General features: G+C 40.3%; 1 protein-coding gene across 1 annotated transcript in view; it reads right to left on the reverse strand.

Moving 5' to 3' along the window:
- The window catches only part of SRPK1 (SRSF protein kinase 1), a 56,774-nt gene extending 40,126 nt beyond the window's left edge, over positions 1–16,648 (reverse strand). Inside the window, exons 1-3 of the mRNA XM_054980584.1 lie at positions 16,342–16,648; positions 15,801–15,861; positions 256–374 (exon numbers count right to left, since the gene is read on the reverse strand). Coding sequence (XP_054836559.1) covers positions 256–374; positions 15,801–15,861; positions 16,342–16,648 — 487 coding nt within the window. The remainder of the gene's footprint in view (positions 1–255; positions 375–15,800; positions 15,862–16,341) is intronic.
- Between the last annotated feature and the right edge of the window lie 4,822 nt (positions 16,649–21,470).

The raw sequence follows: 21,470 nt of genomic DNA on the forward strand, positions 1-21,470 counted from the left end.
CTCATACTAACAAGATGCAGGGAGGGTTTTCCAATGTCTGTACAGCTGTGTTCTAAAAAGAGGGAGGAGCAGATTCCTCCATGTTCACAATCCTCCTGATCACTGCTGATGTGTGATAAGACATGAAGAGAGCACTTTGCATATTCCTGAAGATCTGGAACCATCCTTTCTCTCTCCCCACTTTTGCTACCACAAAGTTTATAGCCTTAATTATCAATCCAAATGTGTACAAAGTCCTGAGCAATGATTTCTCACCTTTGCAGTAATCATTGGGATCTTCCTGTTCATCATCATCTGATCCCAGGATTTCTTCTTCCTGTTCAGGGAGGTCATTCTCTGAATGGGAAGCAGGGCCTCGAAGTTGAGTTTCAGGTCTGAGACAGATCATAAATGCATAAATTTAAGCTTTTTACTGTATGCAAGACCAAAGAAGATAAGAATATGCATTCTGTTTCAGGAAAGAGAGAGACAGGTTCTAAGAAGTACCTATTTTTAAAACAAGCCCTTAAATGCAAGATATACATCATCCGCCCTAGGTTACCATGGAACTACCTCACCACATATACTTTGAACGCCACAATCCAATAGGTGGTGTGCTAAACTCAGTGGCTTGTATCCAACAGAGCATTTCCATAGTCACTAAGACTTCCTTCCATTCTTGCTGCTCCCTTTCTTTTACAGCACCAAATTCTCTTGGGAGCAGCATTTCAGGGGGACATTTTCAGCTGGGGGGGTAGGTGAGAAAGTCACACTTTGTGGGCAGAGATCCTTCCATTGGTGTGAATGCCTCACTGGATCCAAGCTTATTTGTGCAGCAAGCCTCTTGAAGCCCCATTTCTGAAAACAGTATATTGAATCTGTCAAGAATCTGATCCCAGAAGTTGAAAGAACTTCAGGATGGTCTGTCTATAACATAAATAATAGGATTATAGTCACAGTGCAAACTGAACACTGCCTCATTGCCTAATAATGCCTAGACAGCTAATAATGTCTGAGGGCTTGTGTACCCCTCGCTTTCAGTTTCAGAGCTAAGCACAGTTAGCATTACTTGTGCACACTGTTTTCCTAGCTGCTGGTAGCCTCAGCATGCTTGTAAACTGTGGATAGGAACTAATGGTAATACACATGTAAAGTAACATAGGTAGCTCCTGTAGACAAAAGAAGCTGATAGCCGTATCAAAATAAAAAATATACAGTAAAATACAAATATAAAAGGTGTTACATGGTTATTATATGTTTTTGTTAAGAGCAATAATAATATTTATTATATGGATTTTGTTCATAGATAGTTCTGAAAATACAAGGGGACATCCACGATAGCAGAGAAGGGAGAACATGTTTGTGGGATGCTCCTGATTACAGAACAGATCGATAGCAAAGTTGCAATAATTTACTGCCATTTCAAGAAATGTGTGGAAAAAGTAGGTAAGCAATATATGTTAATTCTTTCTTTAACTTTATTTTATACAATCTCAAGCAGAACAAATAGAACTCTTAGAGCTGCTTTACATCTTATATTTTTATGTGTCCACAGACAGTACATGCAATTTTCCATAATACCAAAATTATTTGAGACATTAAAGAGACCACACATTATATAGCATTTATCCATGAATAATCTGAATCTGCACAAAAAATAGTACACTAATCACTATGAATATGCCAGATAAGGGAGAGCAATGCAGCCCTACTACCACATGTATAGCTGTGCTTCACAATACATTCTGCCTTTATTACAAAGATCAGCTACTAGAGGCCTTTGGGCCAAGCCCAGCCACTTGAAGAGCTGTGGCTGGCCATTCAAATGTGAAACTAAAGAGAGGGATGGAGGAAGCTTCAGTTGCAGTAACAGGAGCGACCATTAGGCCAATGGGGAGGCACCGTTTGGAGCTCTGGCTTGTACACCTTTCCTAATGGAGCCCTCCAAAAATGTTTTGTTAATTAGTGTTATAATGCAGACTCTTTCAGGTTACTCAGAGCTACTCAGCTGCAATAATATATGGCAGTTCCTACCTTAGGGTGTAAGTGAAGATGGCTCACAGAACCTGAAGTGAAAGCTTTCAGTTTGGATGGATGGAAATTCCTAATGTCTTCACATGAGCAAATGTGGTAAGTATTTCAATCACAGGAGGTATTTCATAGGAGGATTCATCTTATTCTTATAGGCACTCTGCCCTTGTGAATGGCTCAGCATGCTACTGGCCAGCGAGCCACTACCAAAGCAGCATTTCATGGAGAAGAATGGCATAACGTGACTGAAAACAAGACACTTTTGAAGGGGGAAAAAATGGCTGTGCAGCCTGCGAATGTATAATTTCAGCTCAGGCTGCAGAGATTTTGTGGCTTCTAATTGTAACAATGACCCAAGTCAGTTGTTAATGCTAGATACCAAAAGCAGCTCAAGGAGTTAAAAAAATAGGATTCCATTTTAGTCACTTGTTGGAGTTATTAAAGATGTATTCTTTTTATAAACAAATTATTGAATAGTGATTTTTGACGATTCATATCCATTTGCTGAAATATCCAGTTTCAAAATACATATCTTGTGAAGTTTGGTAGGTGAATGTTTAAAATGAAAAATTTGATGTATACGTAACAACATGGCAAATGTATTTTGATCTGAGAACTCCCCTGCCCCAAATATAATGTTAAGTTTACTTTAATCTTTCACACATTTCTTCAGAAATCATTAATTAGAATACAATGCACACAGATATAAACACAAAGTCACACTTAAAGTTACAAGGATTAATACAAGCTTTGAGAACTGTGGGTGACAATAAAAAATTAAAATGCTAATTAATAAATCCTAAACCTTGAGAGGAAAAAATAGTGGGCAAAATAAATCTCAAACCATAAAGCCACACCCATCACATCATAAGTATTTTTAATTAATTACATCATAAATGCCAGAATGCTGAATTGTTGAGGCATGCTATATAGTACTTTACACATTGCTTTACGGAAGATGCAAAAAAAGAAACTGGATTTACATAAGCTTCAGCTGTAGCCCTTCCCAGTCACAAAGATCATATGAATGCCATGAATATTCTGCAATCATTCCTCTTCTACAAGTGCAATTTTCCTGCAGCAAGGAAGTTACTAGAAAACCTCCATAAAGCTTTTGAGAACTACCCTTCTTCTTCATCTACAGAAAATCAAACTGTCATACCACTGATGGATGGCACAAATATCCAGAGAACTCAGCATCTTTGCAATTAAGTGTTTTTAACTCCGTATACTTTCAAAATGACGGCTCACTATTTTTTTTCAGGCAATGTAAGAAGCCACACGTAATCAAATTGTGGCAGGGATTTCAAAGCCATTGCTGTCTACCGTCATCTGGAATGCACATACACATTTACTACAAAATCCCTTAAAATAGTCAATGCAGCACTCCACACTTTTCCTGCCCCACCCTCCTAAAATGTTCTCCCAATCAGTATGGGAACAGGCCAGAATTGTAAAGCATACAAATACCATACAAAGACATTAGAACCATTCATCTTCAGACTCTCAGCAAGGGTTTATTTGCACAATTGTTCAACAGAAGACGGAGAAACCTGAAAGCCTCTTCCAATCTGTATGTTCTGTTCAAACAATACAGAAGCCAGATTGCAAGCAGGGACAAAAGGCTGACGGAGAGCTAGACAGCTTGAATTTCTACGACCAGGAACAGACAGCTGTCAAAATGCTACAATGCTAGATATAAATCAAATGCTAACAAAACCCCCGAAATAATTAATTTTAATATATCATAACACTATCGCCCTAAGAAGCACCTGGGGCTTCTCAAAGTCTGTCTGCCTTTACAGGATAACTTCTCTGAATTTGTTCTCAAGCTAAGTACTTGATGAGAGTACACAGGTGGGGGGAGAGAGAACTGAACTGCAATGTCCTCAAACATTTGTGTAGTTTCATGGAATTCAGAAAAGTCTGCACTGAGGGAATCAAATTCCCTTTTTTTTTCCTTGCTGGAACAAAAGAAAGGGATAACTTACCTGCACGAAGCACGGACTCCCATTGATGAAGGTATCTCTGAAGATGGACCCACAGTTTTCGAAAGAGCCATCAAAAATCAAATGGCACACTGATCCTAGTCAGAGGGGTGCATATATTGCAAACAGGGTACTAGCTGTTTCTGAATGTAGAAAAGCTTTGTGCAGAAGCTAGAGAGAAAAGAAATTTGCCTCCACCACCTAGCTGCAGATGCTTAGCACTGCATTGCAGGTAAACGGCTTGCAGCATTACTGGAGGGCCTCTCTCTCCGCTGATTTGCTTCTTGCAAATTTAGTCACACTTCGAATTGACCAGACATTTTATCATATTCCCCTGATATTTACCAACTTCCAAAATCTTCCAGATATACTAATTTTGGATCGAATTTTCTTTTTTATGCACTGAGAAACCATTCCGTTCTTATTCAATAAATTCACTTTCTTCAAGATATCCAAGAAACCTAGTACCACAGTAACTACTGACAGTCTTTTATTTTTACTACAGGAGCCCTGGGACCAGAGCTAGAATTTTTTTTTTACCGTTCCAAATTTACGAGGAGCCAGCAGCAAATGTTTAAGTACCAAGAACATTTCCTGCTGTGTCTGAGGCAATCCTATAGACAAGGAGGGATTTTTCAAAGAGTCATCCCAATCTTAACATGTTATTCATCCCACAAGTTTGCACAAAGAGAAAAACATGGTGGACAGTTGCAGCTACAGCATTCTCGGCTACCACACAGGTCTGGTGCCACATACCACTCATTTTGCCTCATTCTGGCATTGTAATGCTTAACTTTACACAGGACCAGCCCATGATCAGCAGTGAACGCCCAACCTATAACTGACTTAGCTCTATAAGCTACAACAGCAAAGAGCTGAAAAGGCTGAAAAGACATAACTGAAGTGAAAAGAACAAAGGTGTGACCTTCCAGACACTGAAACTCAGGTTCCAGCACACAAATCTTATTTGTAGGTATCACAAGTCTCACTGTCATTGCATGAGGAAGAATTCAGGCTCCAATTCTAGCCTGCCATTTCACACAGCTACTTGCAGTCATTCCTCTAATTCACATCTGCTTGCAAGGAAGAAATGCACCCTGCTGTGTGAAGAACCAGACTGGGTTCTTTTACAGAGAGTGGATCTATCTGCAAGGAAGTGCTACAAGAAAAGCACTCTGAGAGAATTCCTGGGCAGTTGTAGGTAGGTGTGGAATGCACATGTATCAAGAGTGGCAAAAGTAACTGGAGATAGATCAAGATGGGTGTTAATCTGTTTGTAGCAGTAGAAAAGAGCAAGAGTCCAGTAGCACTTACAAGACTAACAAAATTTGTGGTAGGGTCTGAGCTTTTGTATCTGAAGAAACTAGCAGTGATACACAAAAGCTCATAAAGGTACCTTTACCTTTATGAGCTTTTGAGAGTCACAGCTCACTTCTTTAGATACCAAGTGAGCAGTGATTTGCAAAAGCTCGTATCCTACCACAAATTTTGTTAAGTCTCTTTCAGAATGAGCATAATAACTGAAAGGATTTTCTTCCTTGCCACAGATAGAGTGGGATAGGGGCATTTCACAATACCAATATCCAAATCCCCTGGTGATGCTGTAGAGGTACTGCATCGCTGACTGACAGCTGTTGCCAATTGGTTGAAAGCAAACAAACTGAAATTGAACCTAGACAAGATGGAAGTGATACTGGTTGGAAAATCTTGACCCAATAACAACATTTATATGGTACAATAAAAAGCCAATAATTTCTTTTGAAACCCTTAGAAGGCATGAACAACAATGTTTAACGTACAAAGAAATAACTAAAACTGAAGCATCTAAACTTAGAATAAAGACGCAAGAGGAACTATCACCCAATTACGACTGGTTCCAGTATAGACAGATCAGAGACTTATATAATTCGGACTCTGTAAAGGGGGGTATACGAACAGAGAACTCGGAACTAGAGCAGACCCTTCTTAAAGAAGACAAGAAAAGAATATCCAAGGTATACCAAGTACTGTTGAAATGGTATACCGAGGACGAGACAGTTAAAACACAGATGGTGAAATGGGCTATAAATATTTAAAAATGGAAAATGGGATAAATTGTTTATCCAAGATGGAAACAAAGACTAACAGTTTGGGTATATAACAAGAAAAGTAGTTAAGGAGGTACTGCTTAACATAATGGAGAATGTATATCTGTTTTAGATAGAGGAAATTAATAGAAGTAAGGGAAAAGGGACAAAGGGTGGGAAAGCTGTTGGAAGTCAACAAAAGAGGGGGAAAGGGAGGGGGTTAGAAATGAAAAATTTGGGAAAAACTGAATGTAAATGTAAAAATAACGGATTCTAACCCAATAAAAAAAATTTTCAAAAAAAAAAAAAAAAGAAAAGAAACCCTTAGAAGGCCATCCCATTTGGGAGACCTGGATGTTCCAGATCTTATGTTATATTATGAAGTGGCCCATTTAAAAAATGCTTTGACGATAATGAATACATCTATAGAATTAGATTGGAAAGATATAGAGCAAATTTATATCGAAAATAAGAACCTACATGAAAGTAAATGGAATAAAATATTTGAAAGGCCAAACTCCATAGCAGAAAATCAGTTCCTCAACAGTAATCTGAAAGTCTGGGATGTCAATAGAACTAGACTAGTTTCCACAATCTCCCAGGTCCCTTCGAGGGCCAGACCTGGTTCAAACTGGCAGAGAACAAGCACTCGTTTAAATGGTGGAAACAAAAATATAAAATAAGATTAATTGATATAATTTATAAAGGCAGAATTTTAGAAAAAAGTCAAATAGAAAAAGATTTCCAATCCACAATACCTTGGTTTGAATATCTACAAATTAAGCACCTAACAAGATAGCCAAATTAAGGACAGTATCAAATTCCCCATTACAACATTTGAAAGATTAATAAAAAGAAAACACAGGAACCAAAAAGGGTTAATTTCCAAATTATATCAGCCATTAATAGAACTTAAACAAAAAAATAAACGTATATCATACCAGAAAATCTGGCAGAAGGAGTGCAAGGTTAACACCTCTGAGGAAACATGGAAAGAAATCTGGCAATCATATATTTTCAAGTCCAAAATCCTCAAAGTGAAGCTATAAACAATAAAGTTTTTAACCCACTAGTATATGACTCCTCTCAAATTACACCACATAAATCACACATATTCACCTAAATGCTGGAAGAAGTGTGGGGAAATAGGAAACTATATGCACTATTGGTGGGATTGTAAGCATAACCAAATTTTTTGGAAAACAACAATAAAGGTTGTTACGAGTTACAAGGTACCAATGACACCAGAAATTGTGCTATTGAATTATTGGAAAGACCCATCAATCCCAAAGATTAGGAAAAATCTCATCCTAATACTGTTGTCTATAGCCAAGTCCATTATAGCTTCTACCTGGAAATCCAACAACTCACTATTAATCACAACATGGTACAGCCATCTATGGGAGTATTTTACAATGGAAAAACTAGCAAACTGTATAACAATTAGAAATGGCAAGAGACAATGATAACTTTTTCAATCAACGGTTACCTGTACTTGAATTCCTTATTGATAATGAACCAATGAACCTATCAATTCCAAATGTAAACTACTATAAAGCACTAATATCTTACTGAAGTTACCAACCAGCTTATTTATTTATTTATTTATTTATTTATTTCAAATTTGTATTCTGCCCTCCCCGCGAGCGGGCTCAGGGCAGATAACATATTAAAAATACAATTAAAATATAATTAAAAATATATTAATAATTTTGTGAAATGTGATACCAAAACATTTACTATGATTGTCTACCATGATTAAGGTATTTATTTATCGTTTAATGTTAAAAATGTTAGTTGAAATTAAGTTTGCTTGTATTATAAAAGTATTTTGAAAAATAAAATAAAATTGTAAATTAAAAAAAGACTAGACTACTGTAATGCTCTCTATATAGGTCTTCCTTCAAAGTCAACTTGGAGGCTCCAGCTCCACTACCAGGAGCAAGACGGAGCATGCATATTACTACCATTCTGCAGTTGCTCCACTAGTTATCAGGCTAAATTCAAGGATTTGTCTATCACATAAAAAGCCCTCCATGGCCTTGGCCGCTCCTATCTGCAGGACCACCTCTCTCCCCATGCTCTGCCACAGCAGTTTCACTCATCTGAAAAAGGCCTTTTGTAGATGCCACCTACAGCTGGACAAAATCTACAGCTGCCTACATGCGCTTTCTCTGTGGTAACCCCCATCTTATGGAATGGCCTGCCTGAGGACTCCCATCCTATGAGGTCGAAATGACTAGTAACTACAGATGGAGAATAAATATCCTCAGGAAATCAGAGCAGAACCTCACGTTAAGAAACCCAAGAAAATAGGGAATACTGCACAACACTGTTTGATGTTCAACCAGAAATTCGCATTCTAGAACTGTGATTTTTATTAAGTACGTATGCTTATTATTGTCATAATAAACATATGTTTATTATGTTGTAACTCTTAACTAAAATCAAATTCCAGCACACAAAAGTTTGGACAGGAATCCAACAAACTATGTTATTAGTTCAGCACACCCAAGGAGTTTGTGTAGGGTTCAGGGGCTGAGTATCTTAGATGGTAACCCACCTTCCACTAAACCAAATACCAAAACAGTTTTGATATGGTACAAGTTGTTTAAAGAGGAAAAAGTCAAGAATTCCATTGGTATATGAAAGTCGTTTTTAGGATATTGAGCTTGCATAAACAATGCACAAAACCAACAGTCCTTTAATGCCAGCTACCTCCAACAGAGGTACTACCTCTTGGTTGTTTGGATTATCATTCTAAATAAGGCGTGCTTCTAGTGTGTTTTTGTACATATTCACCAAGATATACCATCATGTCACTTTGCAATAAGCATTCTTATGTTTTTCTTGCTTATCTATGTTCAGAACTTCTGAATATTTGAAAGAATAGCAGATACAATATAACAGTTCCTGTGAAGAAAAATTACTTCAATTCTTGTTTCTAAAAGTAATTATGTAAAATTCTTACTTTCTGCCCCACAGATGGGAGAGTAGATTTTACTGTCCATTTTATTTAAAAAAGAAATGTCAATTATAATAATTTTTTTTATTTCAAATTTGTATTCAGCCCTCCCTATGAGTGGGTTCAGGGCGGATAACAACATATTAAAAATACAATTAAAATACAATTTAAAATTAAATACAATTAAATACAATTTTGGGGCTGTGAAACTATATGAGTTCTATTACTGGAAGATATTCCTTGGATTATTTATTCTGTTCTTCGAGTTGTACTTTGCTTATACTAGCAGAATACGTACTGGAATATGTTGTTCACTACTTCTGCAGGCTTTCAAACTCATATTAGACTAATAGCAAGATATAAGGACATGACTATTCTCCCACTGTTCTATAACATTTAACAGTCTTACTAAGAATTTCTCTTAAGAAACAGATTAAAAGGGCAATTGTTGTTTCATTTTATCACAAAATGAAATTAAAAAATTAAAGTATTTCATTATGAATAATCTATGAATGCATGCTACATGTTTTTCAAAGGAATGGGAATCATTATGATCATCTGAGTCCTACATACAGGAATTTGGGGTTTAAGGGTTCTCCCACTTGTCCCTGTAAACCCTCTAAAGAAGACAGCTAGAAGAAGCAGAAAAACAAAACACTGTAGCACTAGGCCACGAATCTACTGCCCCTATATAGCTATGTTATCTCAATTTCCCTGTTATACTGATTACGGCAGAAAAAGAGAACATACAGAACACATACAGAGGTGACTTAAGACACTTCAATGAATGTTCTACGAATAATACATATTCCAGCAATCCTAAAGTTGCATATGCTTCACAGATCAGTAATCTGGACAAGAGACCACTAAAAGCCCAATATAAGGAAAGAATACATGAGAAATAAATACTAAGACACACTGCAGTGCAGTGGCTAGAGTATCAGACAATAATTGGGAAAACCGGTGTTCAAATCCTTCCCCAATCTGTGAATCAGCTCCCTGAACAGCTTTGTGCCAGTCACACTCTACCAGGGCTGGCCCGTCCATTGAGACCGGCCCGGCAGCCACCTCGGACACTAAGGTGCAGGAGGGGGCACCAGCCCGGGGGCGTGCGCCACGGAGCTCAACTGTCCTGTGCTGCTGAGCCCGGCCAGGACAGTGTGCTGGTGGCAGCAGTGCGGGGCCACTGAGTGGGCAGCCTCCCAGCCCTCCTGCCCAGTTGCTCTGAGCTGCCGCCGCCACCAGCACACACAGCTGCAGGCCAGGTGCGGCATGCGGCTGGGGCGACGCATGGAGCATCTGAGCCAGAGGGCTGGGAAGATGCAAGCCACCATGCGCCATACCAGCCGCCTGCCGCACCTGGCCCGCAGCTGCTGCGCCCAGCCAGGAGCGCGTGCTGGTGGCGGCAGCATGGGGCAGCTGAGCGGGCAGCCTCCTATTCAGTTGCTCTGCGGGCCAGACGCAGCTGGCCACCAGGGGCCCCCGTGCGTGCGCCCAGCCCTGCGTGATGATGTCATACACAGTGATGTCATCACACAGTCCAGTGCGAGCACAGTGGCAGTCCTTAAGCCGCCTCAGGTGCCAGCTACGCTGGAGCCGGCCCTGCCTAACCTACCCCACAGGATTGTTGAACACATAAAATGGGGGAGGGAGAATAATATATACCACTCTGGACTCCTTGGGAAAAGAGTGGGGTAAAAAACAAATAAATAGTGACAGGGTCAGGCTTTGAACCCTCCACATAATACGGCTGCATGCACAGGAGGGAAAAAACCAGCCCCAATTATTTCCATATCAGGAGTAAACATTTACAGACTTCATAAATGCACAGGTATAAATATTCTTCCTTGTAGCCAAAAAGCCTAAGTGGGATGAAATATGACTTCCTATGATTCCTCAAAAATAATAGATTGCCACACTCTCCCCAAACCGTAGAAGCAACTTCCGTAGAGAACAGCTTCACAGAGACATAAATTGAAGAAAAATGGGGATGATAATGCAGAGCAACAGATCTCAAGTCATCCTCTTCTCTCTGTCTCTATCTACATCATGACCATACTATTCACAATTCTTCAAGCCTTTCTCCAAACCCATTCAAGTGCCTGCCTAGGGAGGGCAACAACCTGGCTTTTCATTAGCTCCTTGTGAACACATCAGAAGTATCCAGATCCACGCCCAATTCTGCCTAATCTGTTTAATTCCTATTTGTCATAACCACTTCATTTATGCCCCCTAACCCAAGGAATTTTAAGGAAGGAGGAAGACATGCATGCATCCCAATCCTTTGGTGAACAGATTTCTTTTACTCTCTTGCTAAGACAAAGTACCCTAGGCTAGCAGCAAGACTCACAGGGAGATTTTCCTGAGTTGCAAATTCTGATCCAGACTAATTGAACAGTTTGTGGTATACACATGGAAGGAGAAAAAAGGATTCAAACAAATATAATCAGAATATGCAGCCACCCTTGCCTAAACAGCTGCAACAGTCAGGGCTCACATCTCACATGAGAGGCAGTCTCATAGGTTCCAAATGTACTGAGACATTTTCCCTGGGTTAAACAAGCCATTTTCAAGATTGGGGCAAAGAGAGGAGGGGGGTCACCAGACCAATCAACTCCTAGGAGACAGAGATAAGGTGCTGCCCTCTAATTAGAGGTGGCACAATTAGAGATTTGTCCTACAATCAAATGAGAGAAATTAGAACCACAAAATCCAACGGGAGGCTGCTGAACTGGAATTCATATGCAAATTTGACTCTGTCAAGCTGGGACTGAATAGGGACTATGAATGGTTATCACATTACCACAGGTAACAGATTTCCTTTACAGAGGTGGGGTCTGGGGGAGCTCAGTGGTACCTGGCGTGGGCTTTCGGGAACCATAGATCTCTTTGTCAGATGCATCTGGCAGGGAGAGCTGTGATTATCGAAGGCACATACTGCATTGGAATTGGATGGTCTAGCTGTTTGGCTTCTACAAACTAACAGGGCAAACTCCTTTGAAGCCAACTGATACACACACCAAAAGGAGATGTTTACATATACTAGCAAAGGAATGTTTTGATTGCTCCCTCCCCCTCCCCCCCTAATTGCCTCTTCCCTCTGCTCTTCTGTGTTTGTCCAGTCTCTGTATCAGGCATCTGACGAAGAGAACTTGATTCTCGAAAGCTTATGCTAAAATAAAATTGGTTAGTCTTAAAGGTGCTACTGGACTCTTTTTGATTTATGAACACTGATTCTTGTTTCTTTTAGAGGACAGGCAACTAAGATGCATGTGTAGGTGGGTTAGTAAAATCTTCTGTGGGCTTTTGCATACTTATATACAAGTAAGAATTATTGCATTATTCATTGAAATATTTTTATCCTACGTCATCTCTACACTTGAAATGTCTTACAATTGCAGATAAGTCTGTACATACTAGGACAACCATTTAATTTCATAAAAGATAATGTTTGAAGCCAGTTATGTCAGAGCTAAATGAAGCAAGCACATTAATTCCTCAGTACCATGGCTACAATTCTTCCTCAGTAAAAGAGCCTGCACAAGGAAGGATTCTTTTATTTTTACTCTCCCCTTCAGTGAAAAAGCAGATGGAGACATGGGAACTGGGCAGAAACTCCACCAGAATTTAAGAGGCCCTCCTATACACACAATGAACTATCTATTACATTTGTATCTTATCCTTCCTCCAAAGAACCATGGCCATGTATATAGTTCCCGACACCTTTACACTGAAAACAACCCTGTAAGAAAAATTAAGGTGAGTGACTACTCCAAAGCAACCCAGCGAACTTCAGGCTCAAGAGGAAATTTGAATGTGGGTCTCCAGAGTTGTAATTTGACATATTACCCACTAGACAACTCTGATGTGCTTCTTGTGTGTGTGCTAAGTGTGTGGAGGGGATGAAGAAAGATAAACTGAGATCTATTGAGCCCTGTAAGGATTCTTCTCCCCCCCCCAAATTATGTCCTTTGATGTCTGCTTTTGTTCAATAAATGTGGATGGTATACTAGTTTAATTTTCACTTCTCTCTTGCATCTCTTCCCCTGGCTGCTTTATCTTAAGAAACAGCTCTGGCTTATTTTAAGATTCTTCCATTTTTTTAAAACATTAAACAGATATGAAAATTAAGACCATGTATGATCACTGTATCTACTGTTTAAACAGAAGTAAACTATACTCCTGACATTCTCTGAAGAACACGTTTGGCTATTCTTCTATTCCACGCCTAATTCAAATAGGAAATAACTTGGTGCATTATCAGTGAAGAAGAAGAAACCTTGTTTAGATTAACATGTTGTAAAAGCCATTGCACTCAAGATGATAAATTAATGTATGAACAATGCTGTTAGGTTACATAACCAAGTTAACTAAAAGCAAACCAACTTTCTCTAAGTTTTATTAATTTGCCAAGATCTGCCATCTACAATATATGTGCAATCTTCAGAAAACCAAAGATTAATTTATAAAATTGGTTAGTCTTAAAGGTGCTGCTGGACTCTTTTTGATTTTGCTACTACAGACTAACACAGCTAACTCCTCTGAATCTGCAGTGACAGTCTACTATACAAACTCAAAGACCAGATTGAGGCAGAATCAAATATTTGAGCCACAAATTTGAGATGTGAGTTGAGGCTGTATTGAAAACAATACTATGGCTGTTAACAAACAAAGAATTAAAGCTTTTGGAGAATCAATTGATAGGACTACAAGTGGATCGTGCTCAGAAGGCATTGCGTTTACAGAATGTGAAGGAGGAGGAAAGTGAAAATTTAAAGGATTTGGTGTCGGAACTTTTGGCGTCATTCGCAAAGGCAACTAAAGAAGAGTTAAAAAGCGATATTCTGGAAGTCCGTCGGACATCTTCAAAATATGCAATGAAGTGTCAGCTGCCTCACGAGATTATTATTGACTTTTCATCTAAGAAGACTCGGGACACCATTTTATACAATTCGACTAACGTGGACTTGGACTTTCTTGGCAACAAGGTTAAGATATTGAAGGACGTTTCATTTTTAGCTCGGAAAAGAAGATTCAAATACAAAAGGTTTGCAGCTCTTCTGAGAAAGCGTGATATAAAATACAAATGGTTATTTCCCGAAGGCATCTGGTTTAGATATAAAGACCAAGCCTACAAGATATCGGAAGTACAGCTGAGGGATTTTGTGCTTAATCATCAAGAGTTCGAGTAAGAAGATCCAGAATCTGAAGGGGGGAGTGGGGAGGAGGGAGTGAGCGCAGCTATTGTAGCTGTTCAAAGAGAACTGAGACTGAGACGCAGGGGGGGGGAAGAAGACCTGATCCTGACTGTAGTTCGTATCTTATAAGATCTACCAATCTAATAGCATATTAGAAAGTTTAACTTTAAATAATTGTATTATGAAGGGAATTCAATACTTGTAGTTGTAGTCTGTGTTCTTATGTTGTTTTTTCCCTCTCTGCTTGTTTCCTTTTTCCTTTTTCTGTTTGTAGTTTTGATGTTAGTAATTAAAATAAAAAAATAAAAAAATACTATGGCTGTTAATGTTATAATAATAATATTCTTTCCAACTCAAATTTTCTATGAAAGTGTTAAAAGGTGGTAAGTATCACATACTAGTGAAACAAACTGAATAACAAATGAAAAAAAGATGGGACAGGCAAAGAATACTGGTATTCCTATTAGAAACGGTCCTCCACAATCTAAGAAGCAGAGACCTTTCCCAGAATGGCTGGCTGCCAAAGATCTTTAGGAGCAGATGCCATGAGCTGAACCTGCTGCTATAAAACTGTACCTCACCACAGAGCTATGACTCCACCTCTCAGGTCTTTATTTGTGCAAAGCATGAACTTGGGGCCTGCCAATTCAACTACAGGTACAAATAGGGAAATGTATTGGAATATTTCATAGAATATGCAAACATAAGTTCTAGAGGCCTTTAAAAAGCTTCCAAGACAATTAAGCATTCAAAATCAGCATGTATTAACACAAAAGTTACAAAGTACTGTATAGTCAAAACTATGGACAATTTAACAAAAACCATAGTAACAGAGCGAATATGGAAAGACTTCTCTCCTCTAGCTGGACGCCAAACTGTTTACAATATTTTTGGTTTTTCAGCTCAAGAAAGATGTTCCTATACATGCCCAGTATTATACAGAATTACAAGCATAGCCTATTACTTACATGATTGTTATGTTTACTTACAAAGATTTCAATTCAGACTCCAATGTATTATTTGAAACTTCCTGAAGTATTTTAAGGTGATTGGTTGTGACCCCAATCCTATGTAAATACTTAAGAAAATCTAGGGCTGACCAGAAGAGCCCACTATAGTAGGCAAATCTAAGCTTCAAGATTTTCTACATGTTGTACCTCGTTATTCATGCCTATACTTATTAAGTTAAACGATGCTTTTGTAATGTTTGTGATTTACATCAAAGAAATTAAGTGAATAAACAAAATCATGATCCATTCATTTTATAAACCTGTCAAAATCAACATATTTAAATCAGCGCATTTGCATTGGAAAAGGTGATAGTTGAGATGAAAAGTGCTATCACTACCAACACATTTTCTACAGTGCTCTTTGTGTGCTCACAAAACATCACTCTCAGAGGCTGTTTTAACTGAGAAGTAAGGAGCCTAGTAAAGGTGGAAGGTGTGGGAGAGTGCTTATTTCATTCAACACAAAGTCTACTAGACTATCTTGCACACACCAGTTCAGAAAGTAACCATTAGCAATAACACCACCTCATCTTGGTTTGAAATCGCAGTGGACCCATACTTACTTCCTCTGGGCTTTTTCCTTCTTAGCTTTGGTCCGCTTCTTCCGAGCTTGCAGTGCTAGAACTGGGGAAAAATGGACAACAAAAGAAAGAGAAGCATCAGGAAATTTGGATACAGAAAAAGCATCAAACCTACCAGGTTTCCCTGGCTTTAAAACATTCATTGTCAAGCAAGCTTGGTAAGAGTCATAGGCTTACTCCAGAATATTTTATCCTCATTTTTTTAAAAAAGCCAATGAAGATAGGCTACAGCGGTCGCCCTTCTTTTTCACTCTTAATCTCGTAGTCAGGATTCCCGGGGTGAGGGGGGACGCGTATCACGATGCCCAAGGAACAGGCAGTTATTCCCAATAAGAACTCTAGGAGCAACAAGAAGATTCAACAGGATGGGAAAGTCTGCTCGTGTGAAGCGAAACAAAGCTAAGGGCGGGGAGGGTCACGAACCCCGAAAGCGCCGGAGCAGACGTAGGCGAGGCCTGTCTGGGAGGACGGGAGGGGACGGCTGCCTGGAGGGAGAGGGGGCCCAGAGGGGCCAAGCGCTCACCTTTCCTCTCCATGGCGGCTAGCGATGGCAGCCCCGCCGGCCCCCCGCGCGTGCGCTCTAAGGATGTTCCCTGCGCTTGCGCCGGGCGCGGGCGAGCCGGTCGGCGCGTGCGTACAGCCGGTATCTTGGCGCGCCGTTGTGCGCGCCACCAAATCTCTTCGACGCTGCCGCTGTCACTTCCTTCCGAGCCGGGGCTGCTCTGGAAGGTCTGTCCCTCCGGCTCCTCGGAGCGTGTGCGGCGCCGCCCCCGGCTCTGCATGAGCGGCAGGACTCGGAGCCGCGCGTCGGGCGCCTCCCCCTGGCCCATAGGCGCAGCGCGCGCGCCGCCCGCTGCCGACGGGTCTCTCTCTTTCTCCCTCTCTCCGCTTCGGGGCTGCCTCCTCCCTCTCCCGAGGTTTCGCAGGAGCCGCGGGGGGCAAGGCAGCGGGGCGACGTAAAATATCACGCAAGCTGTACCGGCGCTCTGTTGCTTGGGAAGGGATTGTGACCTCATGTCGCTTCGTCCTTCATGGTTCCGGGCGGGCTCTGATAAAACGCCCTTTAGACGCTGCCTCGCGTCCCGGTGGTTGTATTGTATTAGGTTCATCTCACACCAGTAGATGTCGAGGTGGATCGCGGCGCCGAAGTTTCCTGCGAATTAGAATAAGACTTGTTAAAACGTATATGCGAGTGACATTTGGATTGTCGTGTCAACATGGTGTTTTCTGTGGCACAGTCTCTTTGAATGTGGCGTTTAGCCCCTTTGTTATATTCTTGAAAAATAATTTTCAGGGTTTTTTTCCTGCTTTTTGTTTTTGAGTTCACCAAAGCATTATCTTATGACTTATAATGATTTGTATACATTTTAATCTTTTGAATGGGTTTGTAACAAAGTTTATGAGTTAATATATACATCTTAAACTATGCCAATATACAGACAGTACTGGGATAGGCACAAAAACTAGCATGTAGAGTCTACAGAGTCTGTTCACTATCAAGAACCAGGATAGGCACAGATGATGATACCAGCTTGTCTCTTGGAGCTATGTAGCACAATCCTTGTACATGGAACAGAAGTGACTTACTGTACAATTGTGTGCATGCAGAAAAGCACAGGCTGCAGCTGCTTTCACAGCTAGGGTTCTCCATGTTGCTTTCACTGCAGTGAATGCAAAGACATATACACTGGCCATAGAGCTTCTGCAAGAGAGTTTTCTGTACACTGTACCCTGCCTGAGGAAATAGTTTCCCCAAACGCTGACAGTGGAGAAATGATGCTGATGTGGGTAGGATCTTTCTGGGGCTGGAAAATGTGCATTTTCTCTTCCTGGTGGTGCACTTGAATTGCAGTACTTCCAAGAAAACTGAAGTAAAGCAGATTTGGGAAAGAGCATAATGAGAATGAGGGAAACTTTGTGACGGAGCAATCACAGCACAATGTTGTGTGGAAACTCCAAAAAGTCACTGCATAAGCTCCATGTGGAAGCAGTCAATAAGTGTTCAGATTGGTAGTGCCCATGTGGAATGCTATCTTTTTCAAACATTAAAGCCATTTATAGTATATTCCTGAAATGGTGCACCACACCTTTAAAAAGCTAAGCCTAAACTGAAATCCACTGGAAACACACAATCCCATAGGCCAAGCAAGGCACATAGTTCCTGCCATGTGCTTTTAAAAATTGTAATTATGCTATTTATAGTCCACCTTTTTCACTGAGACTCAAGGAGATTCTGTATTTGATAGGTGATATAGTAAGACTAGCATTACAGAAATCTGAAAACAAAGTATAATTATTACACATGATACGTTAACAGGAGCAAAAGGTGGAATTACATAGATAACAGTGCTGTGAAAGCAAGATAATACATGCAGCAAACATATGCTGTACAAAGTAGTGTAGCCCATAGTCTTGTTCCCTTTTTTAAATCATCTTTTTGAACATAATCCTTCTTGAACATCATAACACAGTCCATCAAGTGTGTATGTTATGCCTCCAACCTATGGTGACCCTATGAATGAAAGACCTCCAAAACGTCCTATCATTAACAGACTTGCTCAGATGTTGCAAACTGGAGGATGGGACTTCTTTTATTGAGTCAAGCCATCTCTTTTTAGGTCTTCCTCTTTTCCTACTGCCTTCCACTTTTCCCAGCATCATTGACTTTTCCAGAGAATCTTGTCTTCTTGTGATATGACCAAAGTACAGTAGCCTCAGTTTTGTCCTTTTAGCTTCTAGGGAGAATTCAGGCTTGACTTGATCTAGAACCCACTTATTTCTCATTTTGGCCATCCATGGTATCCACAAAACTCTCCTCCAGCACTGTATTTGAAATGAATCAATTTTCTTCCTCTCAGCTTTCTTCATGGTCCAACTTTCACATCCATACATAGTAATGGTGAATACCATAGTCTGAATTATCTTGATCTTGGTCCCCAGAAAGACATCTTTAAGGAACTTTTCTAGCTCCCTCACAGCTGCTCTTCCAAGTCTCTGTCTTCTGAGTTTTTCACTGCAGTCTCCCATTTGGTTGATGAATGAGGCAAGGAATAGAAAATCTTTTAACAATTTCAATTTCTTCATTGTCAGCTTTAAAATTGTGTAATTCCGAGTCAGTAGTCATTACTTTTGGCTTCTTGATGTTCAGCTGTAATCCTGCTTTGGTGCTTTCTCCTTCAACCTTCATGTCATTTCACATCTTAACAGTTTTCTGCCAGTAACATGGTGTCATCTGCGTATCTCAAATTGTTAATGTTCCTTCCCCCAGTTTTCATTCCACCTTCTTCTAGATCTGAACCAGCTTGAACCAGAAGTTGAACAGGTAGGGAGATAATATGCATCCTTGTCTGACACCCTTGCCAACAGAAACCATTCTATTTTCCCATATTCTGTCCTAATAGTAGCCTCTTGTCCACAGTACAGGTTGTGCATCAAATCAGATATTGTGGCACCTCCATTTCTTTTAACAATATAACTTTTCATGATCCACACAGTCAAAAGTTTTGCTGTAATCTATAAAACACAGACTGATTTTCTTCTGAAATTTCCTGGTATGTTCTATTAGCCATCACATATTTGCAGTGTGATCTCTAGTGCCTCTTCCTTTTCTGAAACCAGCTTGAACGTCTGGCATTTCTCATTCCATATATGGTAAGAGTCTTTACTGTAGAATTTTGAGCATCACTTTGCTTGCATGGGAAATTAATGCAAGTCTGATAGTTGCTGCACTCTTTGGCATCACCTTTTTTGGAATTGAAATGTAAACTGAGCATTTCCAGTCTGTGGGCCATTGTGTTGTTTTCCATATTAGTTGACAGAGCCCCGTGGCACAGAGTGGTAAGCTGTAGTACTGTAGCCCAAGCTCTGCTCATGACCTCAGTTCGATCCTGGTGGAAGGTAGCTGGCTCAAGATTGACTCAGCCTTCCATCCTTCCGAGATCAGTAAAATGAGTACCCAGTTTCCTGGGGGTAAAGTGTAGATGACTAGGGAAGGCAATGGCAAACCATCCCATAACAAAAGTCTGCCAAGAAAACATGTGATGCAACATCCCCCATGGGTCAGTAATAACTTGGTGCTTGCACCTTTACCTTTATTTGTTGACAGATTCTTGTTAAGATTTTGAGGAACTCAGTTTCTGAAGCTTGAAATAGCTCTATTGGTATTCCATCTACTCTAGGTGCTTTTGTTTCTCCCAATTGCTTTAAGTACAGCTTTTACTTCATTGGTTGTCTCAGCTTTGACCATTTTGCCTTGAATGACTGTTCCAGGAGTTTAGACTCTTGGCCAAGCCTGTGCTCCTAACGGTGTTGCTCTCAGCTTCACAGACACATTCAAACCCCCTCACCATGTTAAGGTGTGTATCCAATAGTTCTATTGCCTTTATAAAAAGAACAAAAACAAGATCTTATATTCTTGGCAGTGTAACTTTAACAGCCTTATGACAGAAAGTAAACCCTTAGGGTGCAGCTTTTTCTGGCACACAGATGCACATGAAACTGCCTTCTAGCAACCCTGTTCACAAGTTACACTGAATGTACATACAATCCATGTACAGCGTACACTGGATTTTTAAAAATGTGTGTGGAGTATTTCTCGGGTAAAATTCAATGTCGGTACAGCTGAACATGTGATTGAAAGCCCTCATTTATCCAGGTACTGCTTCTGTTTCATTTGTAAACTGAATGCTTATTTGCTCTTTCTTACAAACAGGATGTACATATGTTCACTGTAACATGCGACCAAGGCTACAGAGTCAGACCAAGGTCAGTATTGTCAGACAGTTCTCTGGGGTCTCAAATCTTTGTGCAGTGAAGCAAATAACAATTTTTCTTGATGTTCTGCATGCTGGTCAGTTAATGACAAGGCTCTGTTAAGGAAAAGATGGCAACCTAAGGTTAGGCAAGCTTAATGCATGATAAAGTTGCAAATCAGATTTAATGCAAAGGAGAAAAAACCACAAGGTGTTAGCTATTGTAGCGTAAGCTTTCATGAGCTAGAGCCTAGTGTGTCCTCATTTGGCAGATAAGTATATTTTGACATAAAAATGTAAACCAGAAGTTCAAGGCAATTAAATGGAAAACGTGAATTCGGTAAATATTTTTATGCCAGGCTCAATTTTATAAAAAATAGGCACAATAACGACGATTGTAGTAATAAGACAGCACAATCTTCCAAGACTAGCTAAACTACTGCAGCACTCGTAGGGAGAAAAATACTTTTGGACATTAAAACCGCTATCGTGGATCTCCCCACCATGTAGTGCAAGGCACAATTGGAGGAGGGTACACGAGATTTAGAACGTCCCACTCCTTGGCGCAATTACAGAGGAATGGTCTTGAAGGGGATTTAACAGGCCTCAGATCAATCCTATGCCGAGTGACCCCCCCGCTCCTTTCAGTATACGCAGACCAGAGTAGAGCTGCACAGCCTGATGCAGTTCGCGTACTTCCGACAGGCGCGCAGCGGATACGACCTGCCCGAGACGAAACATCAACTCCCGCCCCCACCGCGGTCTTCTCGCCCCTCTCTAATTCTCGCGGGAGCTTCCTTTTGCGGGCTAAGTTTTAACGCTAGGTTCTATATTGGGGCATCGCCTCGAGTGTTTCCGGGTTTGAGGTCTCGCGAGACTTAAGCGATCGATTGGTCGGAGA

Source organism: Eublepharis macularius, chromosome 5 (genome assembly GCF_028583425.1).
Source record: "Eublepharis macularius isolate TG4126 chromosome 5, MPM_Emac_v1.0, whole genome shotgun sequence".
Lineage (NCBI taxonomy): Eukaryota > Metazoa > Chordata > Lepidosauria > Squamata > Eublepharidae > Eublepharis > Eublepharis macularius.